This window comes from Drosophila melanogaster, chromosome 2L (assembly GCF_000001215.4).
Source record: "Drosophila melanogaster chromosome 2L".
NCBI classification, from domain to species: Eukaryota; Metazoa; Arthropoda; class Insecta; order Diptera; family Drosophilidae; genus Drosophila; species Drosophila melanogaster.
In genome coordinates, this window is record NT_033779.5 from 3,975,773 (window position 1) to 3,998,630 (window position 22,858).

General features: G+C 39.6%; 1 protein-coding gene across 3 annotated transcripts in view, besides 1 other annotated feature; it reads right to left on the reverse strand.

The window, feature by feature from the left end:
* The window catches only part of fred (friend of echinoid), an 88,786-nt gene extending 72,845 nt beyond the window's left edge, over window positions 1-15,941 (reverse strand). For all 3 annotated transcript variants that reach the window (NM_001258937.2, NM_164569.4, NM_134968.4), the window contains exons 1-2: window positions 15,776-15,941; window positions 13,621-14,028 (exon numbers count right to left, since the gene is read on the reverse strand). In NM_001258937.2, the coding sequence (NP_001245866.1) occupies window positions 13,621-13,648 (28 nt within the window). In that variant the 5' untranslated portion in view covers window positions 13,649-14,028; window positions 15,776-15,941. The remainder of the gene's footprint in view (window positions 1-13,620; window positions 14,029-15,775) is intronic.
* Window positions 15,942-18,406: 2,465 nt separating this feature from the next.
* Window positions 18,407-18,488: a mobile genetic element.
* The last annotated feature ends 4,370 nt before the right edge of the window (window positions 18,489-22,858 follow it).

A 22,858-nucleotide genomic window follows, 5' to 3' on the forward strand; every position in this document is an offset into this window, starting at 1 on the left:
TCTTTCCTGCTCGACGATTATGTTGATTGCAGCCGAGTTCCTGCCCAGTCCCCCGCATCCTGGCTCCTTATTGTTTGGCTAACTGAATGATGAAACGCCCACCACTCCGAGATTCTAACTTCATCCACCCCCCGGGCATTTTATCCACTCATTTAGCTATTGTGCATTGACTTTTGGGGAGGGGAGCGTAATGTTCATTATATCCTGTTGATCTGCTCCGTAAAAGGAAGTGGACCTGGAGTTTTAAAAGCAGACAGCCTGTCAATTGCATGCTTATGTCGGTTATAAACCGGCAGATTTAGATTCAGAATCAGTTTTCCGTTGCAGCCATAAATTGCTAAACTTTTGGCAGCCTTTCGAATGCATCTCTGTCCTGTCAACGTATTTCGCTCGTTTTTTCTGTGATTTCCCAACCCAACCAATCACTGGACCCCAATTCGAGCCTGCCTCGGGCAAAAAATTTGCATTTTGGGCATAGAGTCGTAATTTGATTTTTGACAAAACGCCAAAAACTTGTTTAGTTTTCGTCCTCACAGAACTTTTGGGTATGCGTATTTTTTCGACAGGTGCAAGTGGAGTGGAATGGAGTGTGTTAATTGTGGATGCGAAAAATATTACAAATAAATAAAATAAATTAAAAGAAAACAAACCTGCTTCGTTTTCATAACAAAATTGTTTGGAAAAAATAAAAAATAATAATAAAATAAAGTAAGAGCTAGAAAACAAATTCAGGTTTGAAATAAAAATGGGATATGCTTTTGGAATATTTTGAGTGGAATTTGCTTTAAATGTGTATATATTTTTTTAATTTAAATTATTCTAGTGTTGCATATTTTAGAGCATCACTGCCTACATGGGTTCCTCGACAGAATATATATTTGTAGTATACATGGCATCAGTCACAAGTTCATCCGTTCGTCCGCTGCTCTTTCGCTTTTCAGGCTTTCTCTTTTTGATGGCCCAAAATTTATATTGCGAATTTTTGGCTCGCTTTTGGAAAACTCGCCCGCGTTTTCCGCTTTTGCGCGCTGAATTTTCCCCCTTTTTCGGCTGCGCAAAATGGTGCTTCATTTATATTTCAATTTTGACTCGTTTCTTGTCAATCAGTTAGACAAGCAAGTAGCCCGCTCCGCTAAAAATGTGTAGCTGTCTGTGGCTTTTCGTGAAAGCTGAGATGTTTCAACGTTAATTGAAAATTTATTGAGACAAATTGTGTTTTATTTACGCCGTATTGACGTTTTTCCCCGCTCCGAAAGCACTTTTTTTTTGCGATGATGATGAGGAAAATAAGAATGAAAACGAAATGGAATTCGAGCTGGATCAATTTTTACTTAATAAAGCTTTAATATGATTGAAGGGGGGGCGTTCGGCTCAGTTTTTCACCTTTGTTTTTCATAAATTGCGTGGTAAACATGCCAAAGTCATTACCGCAAATACAGTTCGTCAATATCAACTGTAGTCTTTACGCGGTGCTTTTAATTAATGCAAACAGATTTAACTCATAAAGCCCCGTGTGCGCTTAATCATGCGCGTTACACGTTACATAAGTGAAATGCTTCATGGAAATTGATATAAATCAATTGTCGCACAAACAAAAGTGACGAACGAATCGCAATCGGAATCGGCCAGGTGGGTGGGTAAATAAAAGTGAAATGGTAGCGAATCCATAAAAAAAAAAATATGGAGCTTATGTCACTTCATACGAGGCCCTATTCCCATGACAACTTTATGAACAAATCCCAACATCGATGGAAAAACGGGAATTAATTTATATGAGTTGTAAATTAATATGGAATATAAAATTTGTGCAATTAGCCGGCTGAATTGATTGACACGAGATGCCACTTTTTGCACGCTCCGAAAATGATCAACAAATTATTTGGTTGAACTTGATTACGTTATAATTTAATCAATTCATGTTTGTGTTCCCGCAATATAAATGAATATTTGCATTTAATGTCATTTTGAGTAAAATACATCTTTACGAATTACATTTTTGTGCAACTACATTAAAAGCGTATATAAACTAAAGTCTCAGAAAATATGAGATATATTTGAAATATATTTTTTAAAATCTAAATATCATCCTTCTGCAATAATCTCCAAAAATCCTAAGCGCCTAGTAAATATGTTCGAGGTCCTTGCAGATAAATACCCATACACTTAACTGATCCCATGAGCTGGTTGGTTATGCTTTGTAATCAATCAATTCCCACTGCGAACTGGATATTTCATTTGAATTTCAGCTGCTCAGTCAGTCGAGGGGTCTGTTTCCACTTGATTGCGCACCACAATCAATTTGTTCGGTATACGCACCAACACACACACACACGCACGCAACGCCACTCACACAAGCTATTTAATTATTTATGCAAATAAATAACTTTATATTGCACTTAATTTTATTTTTTGCTTTGCGACCACGTGCGACGTGCCAAAGTGAAGGAAAAAAGATTTTCATGCCAACAAAAGGTGTCAAATGGACTTAATTCATATTATCATTTTTGCTGCTATGCTTTTTTCTCTGTCTGTGATATTCATTATTTATTAGTTGCACTTTAATATTTTATGCACACATTCTGTTAGTTTTTTTTTCATAATTTATAAATTGGCCAATTGTGCGTGAGGGCTTAAAAGGCATTCATTTTGCCGTAATTGTCGAGCTGGGGGTAAATTGGGTAGCTATGTACACATGAATGTGTATATATGTATATGTATGTTTGTGTGTATGTGAATGTTCACTGGATCCGACAATCAATGAGCGTCGAGAGGCATAATGAAGCTGATGCGCCATTGTTCCACACTCCTGTCAATAAAGTGTCAATAATTTATAAAGCAAACAGAAGTTGTCCCTGGCATAATACCATAAACAGTGTTGGAAAGCGGCGATGAGGGGTGTTGGGCTGGCATAGAGACCCAACTCAAAGTGAAAAAGTATCGCATCTAATGCAAATATTTACCTTCTGTTCGCGACTCGCTGTTTATTTAAAATTTATTAAAAAAGAGCCCAACAAATGTTTACATCACTTCGATTGCAATTCATGTTGACACACTTAAAGCTCATCAATGTCTGTCTGATGGGATTGATTCAATTCAGCTCGAGTGTTTGCGTCGTGTAAAGACTGGCATTTTAAATAATTAATCCATAAATATTGTATTTATTTAAGCGAGTGAATTCATTATGAAGAAGACAAGACACACAAGCTGCTGTTCAGGTATTTGAATAATTCAATTCCATTGTAATTATGATATTTGAGTTATTAAGCAATGGACACTGGGCATTCTATTCAGGCGTTATTAAATGATTGTTGGGAACAACAATTTGCAAATTAAAATCGATTGCAATTTCGTTTCAATTGCTTGATTGTGGTTGCAAACGTACGAAATCAAATTGATTTGAAACGAAAGAAATGTTTATGCTAACGTGATTAGAAGATTTTTCAAGTGCTTAGCTATGAAATAATATAATGCTTTATAATTATTGTAAGAAATAATCTCTAAAAGGTTGGTTATTTCCTCTCCAGCAGCAAGAAAATAGCTCTTTTGATTGACTTTCCATTATACTAGTTTCCCAGCTCCTCTTCAAAGCGAACTTAATCTCAAATATTCAATAACGAACCGCAAATCGCACACATTTCGCTGTGGAATGCCCTCTGAGCTCCGGCCAACCCACCCGTTGAACCCTAAAATCTTGAAACTGAACGCTGAACATTGAACGCCACAAAGTGGGAAGCTGGGAAAAGGGGTCGTAAAGTGTTGTAAAGCGCAGCGAGGCGCAACTCATGCGACTGATTAAAAACGCGCGCCTTCTAAAACTGTCAAAGGGCCTTTGGCGCGGTATGGTATTTTATGATGAGAAAAACTTTTGAAGCGAAAGTGCGAAGGCTGCCGTTGTCATCGGCGCAGGATATCCTGAGTCCTGCGAAATTAAAAGGGGAAGTCCCTGAAAGGAAGAAGTATAAAAGCCAGGTGCAAGTGCACGAGACGCCCTGTAACCGCCTGCATTCAGTTCGTTTATAATCAAAGTTGTCTGAAGATTACGAGCTGGCGAAGGAGACTCAGCTGAGGTGCCAAGCAGACAGTCCTACATCTTGGACCACAAGCTGGTAAACAACAGGAAAACTAACAATGCAGGTGTCAGGAAAAGCCTTTCTTTAATTTCCAGCCTAGAGCACAGCAATAAATGATAACTAAAAACGAAAAACACGACGACCTTATGAATATACTAAAGTAAAGTGCATAGCATATTAAATTATTTTATGCAGGCGATTGATTTAAATGCCTTTTGGTTGCGTTAAGAAAGTATGACTAAGAATTAAAACAAGTAATTGGAAAACGAACAGAAAAATGGTGATATACCCTCTAAAAGAGCATAACAATTAGAGACTCAAAAGGTCCATATATCAGTGTGCACAATGCCAAAAGTGCCACTCGAGTGGCGGTGGGAAAACAACAATAGAGGCGGGAATTCAAAATGGAACGGCGAGTGGAAAAGGCGAAGTGCACGGTGAAAAATGCGAATTGAGCGGGGAAAATGAAGGAGGACGTGAAGAAAAACCTGAAGGAAAGAGCAGCAGCGCCGAGTGTCTTATTTTAGTTATGGCAGGGAGCATCCGTCTGGGCCTTGGGGCCAAAAACTGTAGAGTGTCGTGGCTCAGCGACTCGAAACAAAAGTGCAACTGGGCCTGGGTTTTCCCAGGGTTTTCTCCGAGTTTTCCCCATACCCAGTCGTTGCGCCCACCTTTCCTAGCATAAAATGCGAAGAAGTTGCCGCAGATTTAGCATCCCACTTACAACAGAAAGACAATTGCCGTCGGCTTTGAGATGAAAAAGGTTGAGGACAAACTGTTGCCTCGCTCATTCTAATTGAAAGCAGAACAACAACTGGAACGCTGAAAAAACCGAGGGAAATAAGAAAACCAAGCGCAGCAATTTGCACAAAAAGAAATTATGCACACAGCTCCGTCCGTTGGGTAACAATTCTCTGCAGGTGGCAGGAAAAAACTGGGAAAATGTCCCACGAGAGATGGCCACTCAAAGATACCCTGGAAATTAGAAAGTGCTAAAGGAGGCAATTAACTGTAGGGAAAACAATGAGAAAGGTGCGAACAGGTGACAATGGTATCATTTTCGGTCCTTTCAATTCATGTTTATGTTTATGACAAACGAATGGTAGTATTTAAAAAAGTTTGTTGTGTGAAACTTACTCTTCGCACAGCTTTACTTAAAATATATTACAAGTAACCAAAATATTATTTCGAGTGAAGGGGAATAAGGCAGCGCAAAAAGTGCAACCAGCACCTGCAAAGGGCCATATTCCCCTTAACCCACACTCCACACAAATGTTAACCCCTGACAGCCCCCACAAGAAAAGAGCTGCAGAAGTGCGAAATTGTAATAAAAAATGCAACGCCACGTGGCAAGAGGGCAAATTTCCATTTAGGAAGGAGAAGGGGACGAAAAAGGAGGCATCCTTGGGGCGACTTCTGCTGAGCTAAGGTTACGGGAATTCCCCTGATCCACACTTCAATGGAGTTGCTTAAATCTAATTTGGGTTGGCTCCATCTTTCTGCCTTTTGTGGCATTAGCTTGCCCGGCACGTGCTTAAGAAATTATCCTTCGCCGACAAAAAAAAAAAAAAGAAGAAAAATATATAATTTCAATTGCTGAAAGTTTCTTTGGCAACTCGCGCTGCCTTTGGTCCTTTTTATTTAATTTTTAGCTGCTACTGCTGTTGCTCCTGCTCCTGCCGCTGCTGTGCTCCTTCGTTTATGAAAAATTCATAAAGGATAATGAGCGACAAGAGCGTGTCAACGAAAGGAAAGCAGATAAACGGGGGCCAAAACGTTTTGCCGAACCAGCGAGCAGCTAAAACGGTGTGAAGCAAGGACATGCAGGAAACTCTGCACTGGACATCCCCCGCTTTTGTGCGGCGCAAGAGCAGCCGGAGGAGAAGGTCCTGTTGCATCTCGAGTGCTAATTAAAATCCCGACAAGCCATGCTCGGGATGGGTTGCCATGACAGGTAAGCCTGCTGCCGCAGGAAGCGACGTAATGGAGTCAAAGGTGTTAGATAAGTAGCTGGCAAATATATAGTAAAGGCGAAGAACGTTGCTTCCCTGTACAGTAGCCCCTGCTGCAGTTGACAAGTGGAGCGTACACACACAAAACAAAAGACAAGGCGCCCGCATTCCACTCATTTGAAACCTGGCTTTTGCCTACGGCTGACGCGCGCTTAAAAAGAGAATAGAATGAGGTGCTTTAAAGGGGCACTCGCCATTTAGTTATTGGGTTAATAAAACAACAGTGCGAGGGCGAAAGCAAAGGCAAAACAAAGCTCACCTAGTTGTGAACGAAATGCACTCGGATAACGAAATGTTGCAATTCCCAACAAGTCCAACCAAACACTATGCGCAAAAACGGAAAACTCTGTGTGACAAAAAAAGGACTGACTAACTGAAAAAGAGGACAGATCTACGATCTACCGACACAAATGTATATTACGCTTCATTAAGTTTTGCAGGTAAATAGTTAGCTTAACAATTCTAAAATCTTTTTTTTTCATTCAATCTTTCTTTAAAGTGCGATGCAATTTCTCTGAGTGTGTAGTTCAGTTTTTGCTTTCAGCTTCACGGGGCGTATGCGCAATATTTGTATGTGGATTAACAACCTGCCACCGCCAAAGAGGAGCATACAAGGCGGAAAATAGGGGCGGAGCCGTGGCGAATGCGTAGCGAAGACATGTCCAAGTGTACAGTTGACAGCTGTGAGGGGGGGGGGGGTGGGGTTATGGGGGCGGGAGGGAAATGCGGGAAAAATACCTGACACAAAATGAGAACGGACAAAGAACGGATAAAGAGTGGACAAAGGTAACCAAGGTGCTGCAAGTCGGTTCCGCTGAAAGTCCGAATTCTTCGCTTTTCGTTTTTGTCCGGTGCTTTCCTTTTCGCTTTGGCAATAGTTTACCACATAATTTATGTTCTCTGTTCAGCAAAAGTTGTGCGATATGTGTGTTATCTAGCAGAATATTTATAGTTGGCTTTCGTTTGTGCACATATGTTTGGTTTAGTCCTTTCATGAAAGAAAAACTGAATTAAAAGCCACAATCAGCCTTCAGTTTCTATAGAAAGCTCGTTTTCGCTTGAAATCTGATAAATAGGGCTGAACATCATTAAAATTATACAATAATAAAACCAGATAGAACATTTTAATTAGAGTTCTTTTATATTAAAATCCTAAATTTGTAACTAAAATCAATTGCATTGTTGTGGGTCTAAGCATAACATAACTTAAATCAATCTACACACTTGGAAATAACCATGCATCGTTTTACTTATTTGCTTGGCACTGCACTTTAATCAACCGCTCGAGGCATCCTTATACATATATCACTGGTTTTCACCAGATTCATGTATCTAATTGATTTGCCTTTCAAGGGGAGAACGCCTAGGGCGCGGAATGGAATGCCACGAGCAGTCGTAATAACTCGAGTGCTACGGGGGCACATCCTTCATCAGCATCCTTGGGCATCGTTGCAATCAAAGCGAGATGGAGATGCTGATGGCAGCGACATCTTAAATGATTCAACACCTTGAGCTTGAGCGGATAAGATCCTTCGAGCAGGACGACGGACATATCAATCAGGAAAAAAGCAGTCATTGTCGGAACTCTCGCGTGAGAAAAATTGCGTTGCATTATTTACATGTGCGCGAAGAGCGCCTGAAAGCTCGCTTTAATTTATTTTAATTCATTCTCCAGCCCCGCCCTTCTCGGCGCTTCTCATCGAGTTGATGTCCTTGTCGCCGAGTGATATGTAAATATGCAGTTACGCGCTTACTTTGTCGTGCAATTACAGTAAACCAAGCATGTACACCAAACAGGAGACCGCCCACTCCATCACCCTTCATCATCGTGTCTGTCTACCCAGGATTCCCCTACTCCACAACCAGCTGTGTCGTCGCGGCAAACACGAGGGAAATTCTTTTGCTAATGCCAAACACATCCGTTCTTTATTTGATACCCTTATTAAGGGAGCGTAACAAGTTGTAGTGAAAATATGCGAAGGCAGAATATGCTACATATATCTAGCAAATAAAGTAAGGAAACCAAAGTTAAGTTCTACTACATTACAGTGTGGGAATTGCTTACACATTAAAAATCCCACAAAATCATAAAGTATCAAACCCGTGCTCGGTATCTTATAGTCGTTGTTATGCTAACAACTAAATCTTTATCCATTCCCCCCCCCCCCCCCCCCCAAGTATTAATGTCGCCGGCACAAATACCGAGATGGGATCTTCGAGATGTCGATGGCTTATTAGCCAGGCACTTTCGCATGCCTTCACACACCTGTAATGCCGAGCATGTGTAATTCCCTGATGTCTGGGTAGCATTGATATTTCCCAGCCCGCTGATTGACTTCCGTTCTTCCGCACTTGTCGCCCATCCCAAAGAGCCTTAATCGATTTTACACCCAAAGGACATTTTCTGGTGATTGTGTCTGCGGTTTGTTCGCTGCCTTTGATTTCCAGCGACTACCAACTCCAGCTTCTATACTTTTTTTCTTCTTTTTTTTTTTTTTTGCAGACTGGTGTAAGCGTCTGTGTAAAATGTGGTTCACATCTCTTGGTAGTAGGTATGGGTGTTATGGAACGGCTTCAATTAGATATGCGTATGCTGTTTGTTTTTAGGACTTTTGCCACGTTTTTATTGCCCAGCAAAGCAGACGTGTTCGGTGTGTCAGGTGGAAAAATCTTATAAATTTTGGAATAACTTTCATAACTTATGATGGCTATACCACAGTACCGTATACCATATAGAAGACAGTCAGAGTTCGGTGCAACTAATGCCATTGTCTTGTCACACATGTCGGATGCTGACTGCGTTCGCTATTTGACTTCCTCTGGCGCTTAAAACGAGGCATAAAGATCCATCCCCAACCCGTCCACATTCTCTATATTTTTGCAGGGCGGAAAGTGGGCTATATCTGCGCTCCTCTTAATGTGGTTTAGTGCTCGGTTGACATGTTTGTACGGCGTGGACTTATGGCTGAAGGTACACAAGGAACTTGTGTCTCCGGTCTTTTTTGCGCCAATGTGTGGGTTGATTCCACGGTTGGTTTCTCTCATACTGAGCAAACAGGAATTTGTCTAAATTGGTTGGATAAGCTTTACGTCGAAGAAGAAGGCTTTCAGGCGGTGGCAAAAATTGATTGGGGTAAACTAAGTTACGCGGAATTTAATGCAATTGTAGGAAAGCCAAGCAAGAAGCTTCACTTTAATTTAATCTCATTGCCAGAGAATGTACTATACTAATTAATGTGTTAGTATTCTTCTTAGTTTTCCCTTTACATATATCATATAGAGATCCAGCTTTTAAAATTCCATAACTATTCGCTTGAAATACAAAAACTTTGTCGAGCAACTTTCTAAATACGACCAAAAATCGCACAAGCAGGAAAGGAGCTTGAAATGTTCCAAAGTTTCTTTAAAGCGATACTTTGGCATGCTGTCAGAAGCAGCACCAAGTCGTTGACACTCACCTTTGTCCGGGAAAATGTGGTGAATTTTGAGCCAGGCTTACTTTGGAACACACATTTTTAAACCCGATCCTTTGGTTTATTTTGCTTTATTTTTTAATGATTTGTGTGCTTGCCACGGGCGGTTTGTTTGTCTGTTTGTTTGCTGCAGTGTGTTTGAGCAAATTTGCTCGCCAAACTCACTTTCATGTTTAATTAAAAGATAACACACAGAGAAACCGCACACACACACACACACACACACACACGTGTGTGGCAATGATATGACAAGTCTTTAAGCATTTGCAGCAACGTTTATCGGGCCAACTTTGGCCACGCCCACCTCCCCGTTTGCTCTTGCGAAATTTATGCAATTCGAGTTTGTTCGTCGGTTTGGACGTGTGTTTTTGAGCTTTGCAGTGGATTGTGCAATGTGCCGGAAAATATATTTCCCAAAACTCCGACGAAACTTATCTCTGCGGAGGTGGAGAGGTGCCATGGCTACGTGACGCTTATCGTCATTATAATTGAAAGCTTTAAAAATTTATGGCCGACTTTTCGGCTATTTAGCATATCAAATCGTAAAATGGAAAACTCGCCAGGCACGCAAATAATTATTTCCCGCCTCTTGCAAAAAAAAAACACCAATTTCAATTGGCTTTTACGATCCGTATTTCAGTTAAATATGCACTCGGAAAAAGCAGGAATACTAAATTCCTAAAAATAAATCGAGCTGAATATTTTTATGATTTCATTGGTACCAAACTTTGTGCGCATGAGATTGGGTTATATTTGTTAAACACAGTGCATTTTTTTGCTCTTGGTATAGATTAGCAATAAACTTTTGTAATTAGACTGGACTTGAGCTTAGGCTAATTACCTGTTTACTTATACTTATACCTTTCTTTATTTTCCGAATGCCAGCATTTAGTGACACCAGTACGGGCTGGCTATCAATTAATGTCGTGCCATAAAAAGTTGTACAAAGTGATTGACTGTCCAGTTCGCCGATTGGAGTTGAGTGACCCCTGACCCCTGGCCACAGTCCCCTTTCATTTCCATTTGCGGCTCGATTGGCAAGTTGGCATGTTGAAATATTTAAAGCCGCTTAAACAAATTGTGGTCTGGTCGTGCGGTGACTTGTCAGACAGTAAAACATTGCCAACGCAGACGGAGTAAAATCAATAAGTGTGGGGGGGAAAGCGTGCGTCTATGCCTTCGTAATCTCCTCATAAAACTCCCTCGTTAGGCGCATTAAATTACAAATTCCATTAAACTGATTATTAAAGCAAGTATTTGCTAATTAATTTACTTGCTACGCACAATGCCAGGACGCAATTAATAAATCCAAATGAGTAGCTACATTACAATCTAGACACTAGCCAACGGGGCTGAACGCACCCAACACCCTGTAAATGTCGTTTCGAGCGGATTAGGCATTGAAATGCTTTTTATCAACGGCTGGGAGTGGCTCCCTCTAGGCTCCCTCATTAAGCTAGTGGGAAGTTTGGTTGACGCCCCCTGCCGGCGACAAAGTTAATTACACTTGGTTTTAAGGAATTATCCAGATTTTAGGGACTTACCAAATTTTATGGCGAGGTGAGTGAAAAAAAAACTGTAGCTACTTAGTTAAGTGAAATATTTCAATGATATTTATTACAATTTTTAAGCAATATAAATTAGTTTTACATGATTACATGATTTCAAATTTTACTTTCTGTGAAATTCATAGAACATTGCCAACGGAACAACTATGCACTTTGTTCAAAAGTTAAACAAAAAAAAATGGAGTTCATTTCTATTAACGTAAATTGCTCTAAAGAAATTGTAGCTCCTTTTTATTCGTCTAACCAGAAGCACTCATCCATTTCAATTCCACTGCAATTGCAATTCCATTCCATTTCGGCACAACTGAACTCTCATTGTGATGGAATCGTAACAATCTACCCTTTGTTACCCCCTGAAACACAATGAATTACAGCAGTGCCTCATGACCCCCAGCTCGCTGTAGTTCTTATGAATAATAAAGCAAATAATCTGTCAGCGTCGCAGCCGCCTAACCAAAAACCAAAAAACCAGAGGCCACCCGAAGCCAAACCCAATCCCAAAGCCCGGAGAAATGAAAAGAGATGGCGGCATGCGGTGCGAAAGAGATGGCCAAAATAACCGGGAAATGTCAGTGAGAAGTCCACAGCGACAAACGACTCAATTCGTGGGCGAAATTCGAGAACTCTCAGTCGACATTTGGACTGTCTCACAAATCAAAAAAAAAAAAAAGAGGAGGTATACAAAGGAAAAATAACTCTAATTTGGTCATCTCTAAGGATACAACGTTCCGCGAAAAAGTGTACGTCTTCGTTTAGTTCGATTAAAGCTTTAAAGAAAATAGATGCTATAGATGCCAAAAAACAAGTATGTAATGAATATTTTCCTCTGTGCATGGAAATTCGTATAGGAAAACGCGGAAAAACGTGTGGGAAATGGGAAATGGGGAGCGGTGAGTCCAGTGCTAATAACACGAAATCCGATTTGAACGTCGGACCTGCGTGTGATAAAAGCAACAACATCACGCAGTCTGCGGTTGCCTTTTTCCGTTTCGTTTGGCTTGGACTCGTGCCACACGGCGTATGCGTAACGTGCGTTTTAATGAAATATTGAATTTTATTGCCTGCGTGCCCAGGACGCGCTGTCAACAACTTGGTCCAAACCAAAAGCTGACCCTGACTGGTCCGCTTCACAACTTGTCACTGCCTCGAGGGCTGATTTACACTGTGAAAAATAATGATTTTCCTGGCTTTGTCAGGCTTGCGAAAAAAAACAACATAAATATATTATGCACAAAACTTTTGTGCTTCAAATATTGTTGCCTTTGCATACACGTTTGTACATCAAATTTAACAATGCAAATTTTTCTTATTTCTGTATGCTTTGCCTTTGGGTAATAACAAATTATACAAAAATATACGAAATTCAACGTACCTATAAAAACCTACTTTCATAAACACCCGATGTTAATGCAAATTCATTGTGCGACATATATCATCATATATGCTTTTATAATTTATTCATATTGCCCATTCATCGCTGGAAATTTTCAGGTTTTGTTTGATTATTGATTATTGCCATTTATTAATTTTTTACATATATGTAATATAACGAAACGTTGTTAATTTTTTCCGTGTACGAGATCCGTTACACCCCCGCTCCTGCATAACCTCTTAATTTGATTCGTTTTATTTGTTATGCAAAAACTTGAAGTATATTATTATTACCCATATATACGAACTCCGCACTTTTCGTTGCGCCTGCCTAATAAAAGCAATTTATGGAGCCCAAAGCGCGGAAATGAATTGTTAACCGAATTTTTTTTTTCGGAATTGGGCTTGGAAAGAGGATGATGTCCATGATGTTGTTGATGAGTGGGTGGTGTCTTTTGTTTATGGTCACTCGGACCACTTCGCCCCTTCACGTAAACGCCTTTTGCGGCATTGTGAAATTTCCCAGGACGCACATAAAAATGAAAACCGCCAGAAGGGCCAGATAACAAGTGGCAAGGAAAACGGGGGCGTGGCATGGTGGAAAAAAAAAATGAAACTGAAAATGCAGGAGGGGCAAAAGTGGAAGTCAGTCAGGCAAGGAAAATGCAATTGACTGGGTTGCAAAAGAGGTGCATATGGCGATGACTTCAAACAGCGCGGTTTGTGCATCTCAGGAATTGAAATGAAAGTCTTAAAAGAATTTCTTAATAAAACCGAGCTGCTTTTCATAAGCAAGTAGTCTTATAATAGCATTTTCTATTAGGCACTATATGACATTACTATTATTAAAGTATATTCTTGTATTTTAATTTTGGTCTGGTGGTGTTTGGTTTATTCCATATAGTACTATAATTAAAATATAAACAAACAGTTTTAACTACTTTGAATGGCCTAATTTTGTTTCTTTTCAACCACTTTAAAGCTCGCGATGAGGTCATGAAAATAAAATTGAAACAGGAAAATAAAATAAACCACAGCAGCCGCTGCTTCGGTCAGATTTCGAGTTCGTGCCTTCATTAATGATTTTTCTCTTTTGTTTCTGTTTTAATTGTGAGATAAAACTTACCGATAATGAGCAGCTTTATGGTCGACATGTTTGACTGCTGTGCTGTTGCTGATGAATTTTCTGTTTTTCCGCCTGTTTTTCTTGTGCGCTTTTTTTTTGTTTCGTTCAACTCTTTGGGTGGTATTTACAGAAATATTAATCCGCTAAAGAGGCAACAGTTTGACAGTAACTGGAGTCGGCGACCCGCCCAAATTGCATTTTAATGTCGCAATGGAAATGCAATTTGGCTGACGATTATCCCGAGACACATTTCGGTTTTTGTTTCTGCGGTTGTGCGTTTTTTTCTCTCTATTTCGGTTTCAATTTGCGTGTTTTTAAAGGCTCACTCGAGAATTGATTTTGCAATGCGATGCTGAAATGCTCGTTCAAATATTCACGCACTCGAGATGCCGATACTACGGCTGGACACTGTAATTAAATGTTTCAATTAAATTAAATGCGACACACACACACTCGTGCTCATGTTAAATGCATATGGAAGGCGCCTAGAAGTAGGCAATGAATATTTAAAGGCTCAGACATTTCAATTTGGGCTTGCAAAACCGGGCCGAGGCCGAAAGGTCCAATTGAAGCCATGCCCAGGCATTAAATGAACATATTTCCCAAATAATAATAATTTGCAAGAGCACCGACTAGAGATGGATACCCCAAATGGAATTGTGCCCACTCAGTTGGCTTTGCCCCCGCCGCACATGTAAACTGTGCTGCTAATGTCTTATTCATGTTTACAATACCCAGCAAAAAGCGACTTATGAGCGGACAGCATGTCAGTCAAATAGCTTGAAAATGGCCCATCGCTTGCGTGCTCCAAACTTATTAGGTTTCATCCTAACGAAAATCCCACACCCTCCATATCCGCATCCACATCCCAGCCCCAGGTGAGTTGATTCCGCCGGAATGGTTGATGGGCCTCCTTTTGACCAAGCCTCGGCAATTGCCGGGCTATTTATTTAAACCGGAGCCGAGGGGACACAAAACCGTAGCGTTTTACTGCCCAATTGTTAATGGAAATCTCCTGCGTTACTCGACACTAATCACTAAGTAATTATGAGTTATTAATGGTGACTGCTTATTTTTATTTTGAGCCAGAGCTTTGGAAAGATAATCCGTACTTAAAATAAAACACCTTTAATTTTATGCATTTACACTGCTTGAGTTTATAGCAGGTTTTTTAGTCACTAACTTACAATTTAATCACTTAGGTGTTTTCACAAAATCTAAATTTTTGAATATTTTAAAACTTCTTATCAGGTCACTTGCATATTTTGGCAAGCTTTCCTCGTTTATTTAGTTTTTCTTCAGGAAATTTATGTGTTTTAAGCAATAAATACTTGTATTATCACAAAACGCTTTAGGTAACAGTTATCTCGATTGTCTTTGCTGTATTTAAATGCACTGTGCCTCAGAATCGAATACTAATGAAAATATATATCTTTTACTATTTGACTCCAGTGCATTCAAATCGACATTTTATTTAAGAAACTCTCGGCAACTCACAACTCAGCGAACTAAACATGGCTCCTAATTCGCTTATGCACTGCCAGTAACTTTAAGCTAAACCATTTTCAACGCCATCAAAATAACCAGCCGTCATAACAATGGGCAAAAAAGCAAGAGAAATCCTAAAGAAAGCTCCCAAATCAGCTGTCACAGTGGAATAATAAAAATAATTTATTTGCATTTTATTTGCCCAGCCTGGGAGTGAGTCTGGCTCGGACTTGTTTTCTAGGACCAAAGAGCAAGGACCAAGGACAACAAGTTGCTGACACACACAAACGGAAAGGACGCACAAAAAAAATAAGAGGAAATTATACGGATTTGACAGATGAGCGAAGGTAAGTGGAGCACAACTTTCGCAGCGGCTTTAAATTGAGCAGAAATTGTTTGTCACTGTTTGCTGGCCCCTTTTGGCGCTTTGCTCGTATTTTATTTTATTTCATTTCATTTCTTTTTTCCCGTTTTCTATTTCTGTTGCACTAGTTTTGGCCCAGTTTCTGGCTTTTTGGCGGCATAAATATGCATGGCTGTGGGCCGAGCAGCGGGCGGTGGGGGCAGGAGGTGGGTGCAAGGTCACGGGGAAAAGCGGGGCAACAGTTGCACTTGAGTGCCATTTGTCGAAAGAGTTGCCCGGCAATTTGCATAATTACAAACGCACATGTAAGCGAAACGCGGTTTCCGCCTGTCCGCAATTTCCACTGCAACGCTTTTCCGCACTCGCGTTTCTTCGGTTTCTACATATACTTGGGGTCCTGTTTTTAGGAGACTTTTCCACTCGGCCTTTCCAGTTCTTCCCGACTTTTCCGCTTTGCCGCCCGTGGCCGCAGAATGCTTCTTACCAACTAAGTGCAATTTCGGTTTTGTTCCAGCTTAAGAACGAAGTTCGATATGACGAGCTGCAAAACACGAGTACAGTGAACTTCGGATGTCGCGTACGAGTGTACGAAATCCATAGACGAAGTCGCCAATTTCGGTTGTTGAATATTATTCGAGGCGGCTGCGCTGAGAGAAAGGCTTGGCAACATGTTGCCAAGGGAGAGAAAGTTCTCTTTTGAAAAAAAAAGAGAGCGGCTAAGGACTTTTGTGGTAGGTTAGGAACTCTAGTGAAAGGACTCAAAACAACGAACCGCAAATTGTCCTAGGCCTGTAATTCATCCATAGATCAACGGAAATTTTGTTAAACATAACTCTAAGTTTTATGAAATAGTTAATCATGCCTAGTTGTCTTTATACAATGCCAACTATTCCATATTTATTTCACTTTAAACATCACATACTTTTCATTCATATTAATATCTTCTTGTTTGATAGCTCAAAGTTTACAAGATTTAAGAACATGTTAATTTGTAGATATTTTCATTATTCGATTCAAATCATCATTAATGGTTTACAGATGAATTTATTTCTACAAATAAATACATACAAGTTGTTTAATTTTATCAAACTGCTACATTTATTAGTTTTATTTGCTTTTGTGGTCCTTTTCCTGCTCTTTGGTTTATTTATGTTTTGGGGTCAGTTGTTTATGGCCATAAACACACACGAAGCATAGTCCACGAAATTTTGTTTGGACCATAATCGTTGGGACTCGGTTTTAGACAAGTTTTTTGCCCCAATCCTGGCTAACTTTTCCGGAGAGAAACTGTTTCCTATTTCACTCGTTCCCATCTCTCTTTTCCGTGCGGTTTTCTCTCACATTCTCTTGCCGAAACTTTCTCTTTTGGCAACATGTTGATTTGTTGCACTTGCAAGTGCATTCGTTTTTATTAATCAAGGCAATCAACAGTTGGTCCTGACTAGTGCAGACAGAAAGTACGGAATGCTCTGCATTTCGTTTTTTAATATTTTCACATGAATTATATGTTCCTGAAATCTTTTTATTTTACGAAAACTTACATATTTGAAGGGTCCTTTTGAATATTTTGAGCAATCAACAAAAGTGTCCCCCATTTTACAACAGCTATGTTTCTGAGTAGTTTATGGCCCACGCTTCGCAGGATAAACATTTTGGGCCCTTAGGCAGTTGTTTTGCAGCCCTTACTCCCTGTTTTGAACATGTCGTGGCACATAAAAAATATTTGCAAACTAAATGTGGCAAGTTTGGGGAGAAAAAAAGTAAAAAAAAAAAAAAGAGACCGCCACAAAGGTTGAGCCAACACCTTGGCACTCAAATACACACAGATATGTACAAAAGTTGTTAAAAAGTCCGAATAAATAAATTTTCTCTTTCAGCGAAAGAGAAAGATGTAGTGGGAGTAAGTGAGAGGTCGGAAGTGGAGACGCCTCACAAATGTTTGACATAAATTTATGCGTTTTGTGTGTTGCCCACGAAAACTCCTCAACTTTGCTTGTAGATCAGGTTAGATGGTACAATTTCGTTTTGGGGCGGAGGGCTTGAAAACTTTAGAGGAGGGGCTGGAAAATCAGGGGGTGGAGGAATTCGGGGCAGTCATGGTTGAGGATGCCAAACTAAAGTGTGTGCCGAAATTGAGTTGTCATAAAAGCATTGGGCGGCAGTCGCATTGAAGGGTCGAGGTAGCAACAGTGAGGGTCCTTTTAAAATTAAAAATATATACATGTATAAAAGGAAATAAATAAAAAAAGTACAACATTTTTTATATAACTTTATCGGCAATATTTGTTGAAACTTATATTATACCTAATTTGAAGGAATTAAGTTAATAGTATAATTAAAATACCAAAATATATAAATATATTTAGACAAACACTAATTAGGATATCATTTCTATAAAAAACTAAACTAAGCAACAAAAAAATATGTAAATTGACTATTTTTATTTTTCACTGTATCTTACAGTAGCTGGTAGACATTCTTTTATTTGCATGTGAATGCCAAACATTTCGACCTCCCGAAGAGGGGAGTTCGCAACTTGTCTAAAACTTCAGACTTAACTCCTACTACCCATTCAATACTTTCACTATGGTATACAACTCCATTCGCAGTGTAAACTTTTTTTCGATTTAAATAAAGAGCCAGCAATGCGACACACTTTGAACTTTGATGGAGGACTATAAAAAATTCTAGGAAAATACTTTTGAAACCTGTCTTTACAATAGTCAAAGGTAGACAAAAGCTTCTTAGCAGCATATATTTTTACAACAATTTTATGACCTCAAATTTATGTTTATAACCAAAAAAAAGCTAGATTTTTAGCTTGGGTACATTTACAAATTTTATGGCGGAACGCGGCAGGCACTGGCGGGAACTCTAGCCACACTCTTAGATTTTAAGAAAATTTTGAAATTTTTTTAAAATTTTATTAAATGGCAAAAAGATTGTTGAGCTTTCTCGTTCTCGCTGAGTAACGGGTATGTGATAGTCAGAGAACTTGACTATAGCATTCGCTCTTGTTTTTTTTTTTTTACTTCACTCCTGAATATGTTGCAGGAAAAGCAGCTGCCAAACCGGCGGCGGTTTAAACATTTTTAATTAATTTACATGACAGCAGCTGCTTGGCATGTGATGCACGTAAGATGCGTGGGCGCATTTTCCAGCCGGAAAAGTGGTGGGTGGGCGGGCGAGGCGGCTGGGGGAATTAAGCGATGGGGAAACTGATGAGAGGTGCAGATGGAATTAAAATTGTAGCGAAATACTTTTGGTTGCAGCTGCAACAGCAACTACAGTTAATCAAATGTAAAATGACATGAGCACTACGCTGGGAAATGGGGCCCCAAATGGGGGTGTGACGCATAAATCAGAGCAGACGCGCCCACTTTCACCCCCGGCTACCAATTCGCACTTAATTGCTTAAACAAAAGCGACGCCTTTTCCTTTTTCCAACGCACTATTGAGCAATTATGCAGTCGGAAAAACGGAAACGGAAAAAGAAGCAACGATTGCGTGTTGCACTTTAAGAACTATAATCCAGGCTTTGAAATGAAGTTTAAAAACAATGGTTGTGCAATATACATTTCTAACCATTTTCAATTGGAAATTACAATAGCCGCTTGCTGCCAAGCGTATCCAAATTTCTTCTCTGTACGCCGAATTAACCGAACTTTTAAGGCAGCTCCTTAGAAAAGGCAGAAATAAGATTGAAGTACGAACCGAAATCCAAACGAAACGTGGCAAATGCGTTAATATATTCAGGGAGGCCTCATCATTGACGTCGTCAACGTTTTGTGTTAGCCATATAATTTATGCGCGTTTTAATTTCATTTGGTGCCTAACAAGTGCCACGCCCACCTCGGCAGCTCAGACGGCAGAGAGCGTTGGGAATTGGGTAATGAAATCGGTAAAAAGGGGCGAATATGTTATTTTGACACCTTCAAGGTTGCGCCCATCTCAGCCAACTTCCGACAATTGGCCTGGTGTTGAAGTTACGGGGCGTGGAGGAAAATGTCAAGGAATCAACGAATGAAATTGACTCATCAACATGGAGACCTAAAGAGAGTTGAGAATATTGCCACTCTAAAAATAAAAGAAAAAAACCACTTGCTTAAACATTTAATTAGGAATAAAATATACTAGCTATACAGCTTGAAGGGTTTTTTACAGTTTTGAGAATTTATTATTTAATTTTAATGACTGACCAAACAAAAAAGTCTATAAAGATTAAAAAGTGCTCCTCTTCAACGGGTAATTTATATATATATTTTCTTTTTATAAAGAGCATCTCCTTTTCGCTCTTCGAGTCGTCTGTGACCTCGATTTGTTATTCCTGACACCAAATCCTTTTTGCATATTGTTTTGTTATTCTTGCACCCCTGTTTCCATTATTTAACACATTTCAAAATTCACAATTCAAAACGTGTTAATTAGCAGGCGGCGAAAAGGGGCGGAAGTTTGGGTTGGAATTTCTTTCTCCGCAAATGTGTTAATGACTGCGTGGGCGGTGCCACGCCTCTACGTCCTCCACCCGACGAGACTTTAATTTCCGCGCCGCCTTCTTGAGTTTTGGATGTCAATAAAATTAGCATTCGCCTTTGTTTTTGTTTTGCTGCCGCACAAATTAAACTGTTTCGAGGGCGTGGCCACATTACGCAACTAAATATTCATGCGAACGAATTTCCAGAGGCCTCGTTTCCTGCGTTTTCCTTTCAGTCCTTTCCTCAATTGACAGCTTGAGGAAAAGGAAACACCATTTTCCCCCGTGGGAGCACTCATAACTATCACATTACCCAAGGATATGTGTTTTCGCGGAGCAGTCATAAAAGCTTCAGTTCGCGAAGAAGTATAGTATTGTTGTATAAATATAGTCCTTTGCTGAGTCTAGGTTTTAAATATTTTATTCGTAATTATGCCGCGAAATTTCTCCCCAAGCGAAATGTGTGAAATTATGCGGCAGATGGTTATGCAGAAAATATTAAGGGAGTAAAAAGCCAATAAAAAACGTATTAAATTCAAAATAAATACTTCGATTTAGAGCTTTTAGATAATTAAATTTTATTAGATTAAATAAAATTATTATATTAAATATCTAAAGCAAATTCCGCTCATTTTGCTTTTTTCGCCCCTTTTAGTCCCAACAATTTCGCATTTCCCCATTTTCATTGTGAGAATGCAGCTTGGAAAAAAAAAGAAAAATGCCTTTTGTTCTCTTGGGCTGATTTACAGCCGCAAGTTTCGCTCTCTCCTTAACCCTTGTGCCCCTTTTGCCCCTTTTGCCCCCCCTTTTGTTGGGCAGTTAACATTTGCTTGATGCACTCCTTAACACTTTGTTGCCGTTAATTATGCAACAGCCCTCGTCTGCTGACGCTTCCTCCTGCTCCGATTTTCCTCCAGCCTTTCCGGACTTTCCTGCCATCTGCAGGCTGGCAAACTGGCAAAACTAAATGGAAACTGTCAAATGAACCGCAATTGTAATTGTGTTCACTGAGTTTGCTCTTCAGGTTGTTTTGCCTAAAAACTCTCTCGGCTTCGAAATGATGTGTGCCATGGCGGAAACTTTCACCTTTCACCTGTTAATGACGTGGCACACGACACGTAGATATGCACAGAAAAAAAAGGCTACAGTTTAAGTTTTAACCCAGCCAATTTTCAAATGTTATCATTTTATAGCAAATATAGAAAAGTAAGTCTTTTATCACATGGTGCGAATGCATATTCTTTTTAATAGTCACTGCTATTTTTACCAGTGTACAGAGATAGAGACGACAAATGCAACAAACTGCGAGACACCAAATCTGCAGCCAAATCCTCAGCCAACTGCTTTTGGTCGTGTGCTGCTGTTTGTTTTTGGGCGAAACTTTCTCAAAAAAAATCGGTGAACAACTAAAACTTTAATTAAAAGTGGAAAATGTATTATTAAAACCAGAAATAAGGATAGAACCAAATGCTGAAGTAGTATAAAAACCAGCAAGGCAAAGATAGAAGTTTTCCAATTCTAGGTAATAAATATAATTTTAAAATGATTAAAAAATTGAATTTATGTAAATTTTATTTTAAAAGCATAAAACCCGCTATAAGAAGTTCCAATAAATATCCCTTGTAGCATTCTCCTTAAAAACCAGCTTAAAGTCGACATCGCCATTTGTGAACCACGCTACAGATGCAATGTGCATTTATTCAACTGTAAATCAATAAATTTTAATTAAAATTGCAGCCATACGCAGTGACCCAACGACCCAATCAGCCAGGCCAATTGTCCAGCCCTCTCTTTCTATTAGTCGCGCCCCGTCTCTTTTCACTCGGCGGATGCATTTGTCTCACTCACTTGTCATAAATGAAACATCCAAAATTTCGGGTACGGTGATTTCAACTACAATGTTCTCGTGCTGGGGGCCATAACCAAGAGCTCATAATGTGAATTTCCGTTGCCGCTAAGCGTCGTTCAGCATATAATTTGACATTTGACAAGGTCAATCCCACTTTCCTAAAATCCCCATTCCCCCCCCCTTTACCCCTTGTAACGACCATCCCTTCATAAGTTCGTTATGCATTTCGATTTTGGCAATTGCCAAATTGTGATTTTCGATTTATAGATGGCGAATTTGGATTCGGCATTCGTGATTTGTGCGTTTGGCGTTTCTCTTGTTCGGTAATACAATATTACGCATACGCCATGATGGTCTTGACAAGAGCAGCCCCACTTTCTGCCGCTTTTTCAATTGCACCAACAGTGCAACCACCATCATCATACGCATTTCCTCGTCAAAATTTTGAGATTATCTGCGTCATATGAAACTTTATTATATGCGAATTTATGTTGCGGTTTTGAGGTGCGGAAAGTGCGTTTTCACGGTTGAATTGTCCTTGCCTATGTTTAATGCTAGTTGCTTTTTACTATTGCCATTTGTGATCAATGTTTTCGGTTTCCGCCAAATTTATCACCAAATTATTAAGCTAATTAAGTGAGCTTTTCGTGCCGTTTGCCTTTTCCTTATTTAGTGTTGGGTTTCGAGATTATTTCGAATTTATGCAGAAATGCAGTGCATGCATGGAAAGCAGTTCCCTTCCTCAACTTGCCCATAAATCTTGCCACGAATAGCGCTATAACATATATACATATATCGAAACACCCTTAAGCTGGCAACAAATCATCTGAATTCGAGGAGGTTGCTCAAGGTGTTTCGATTGCGATTTGAGTGGAGATTGAGGGTGTGGTTGGGAAATGTAAATGGGTCTTTGATTGAGGGATCTTGAGCTGTGGATAATGTAGCGGCGGCCCTTGAGTTTTGAGGTGTAACTCCGAAAGTACAACAAGTTTTCAGGATGTAAATTGAAATTCATAGTAAATTCGTTGACTATTTAATAGGAGTTTATTATAAAGTTAGTATA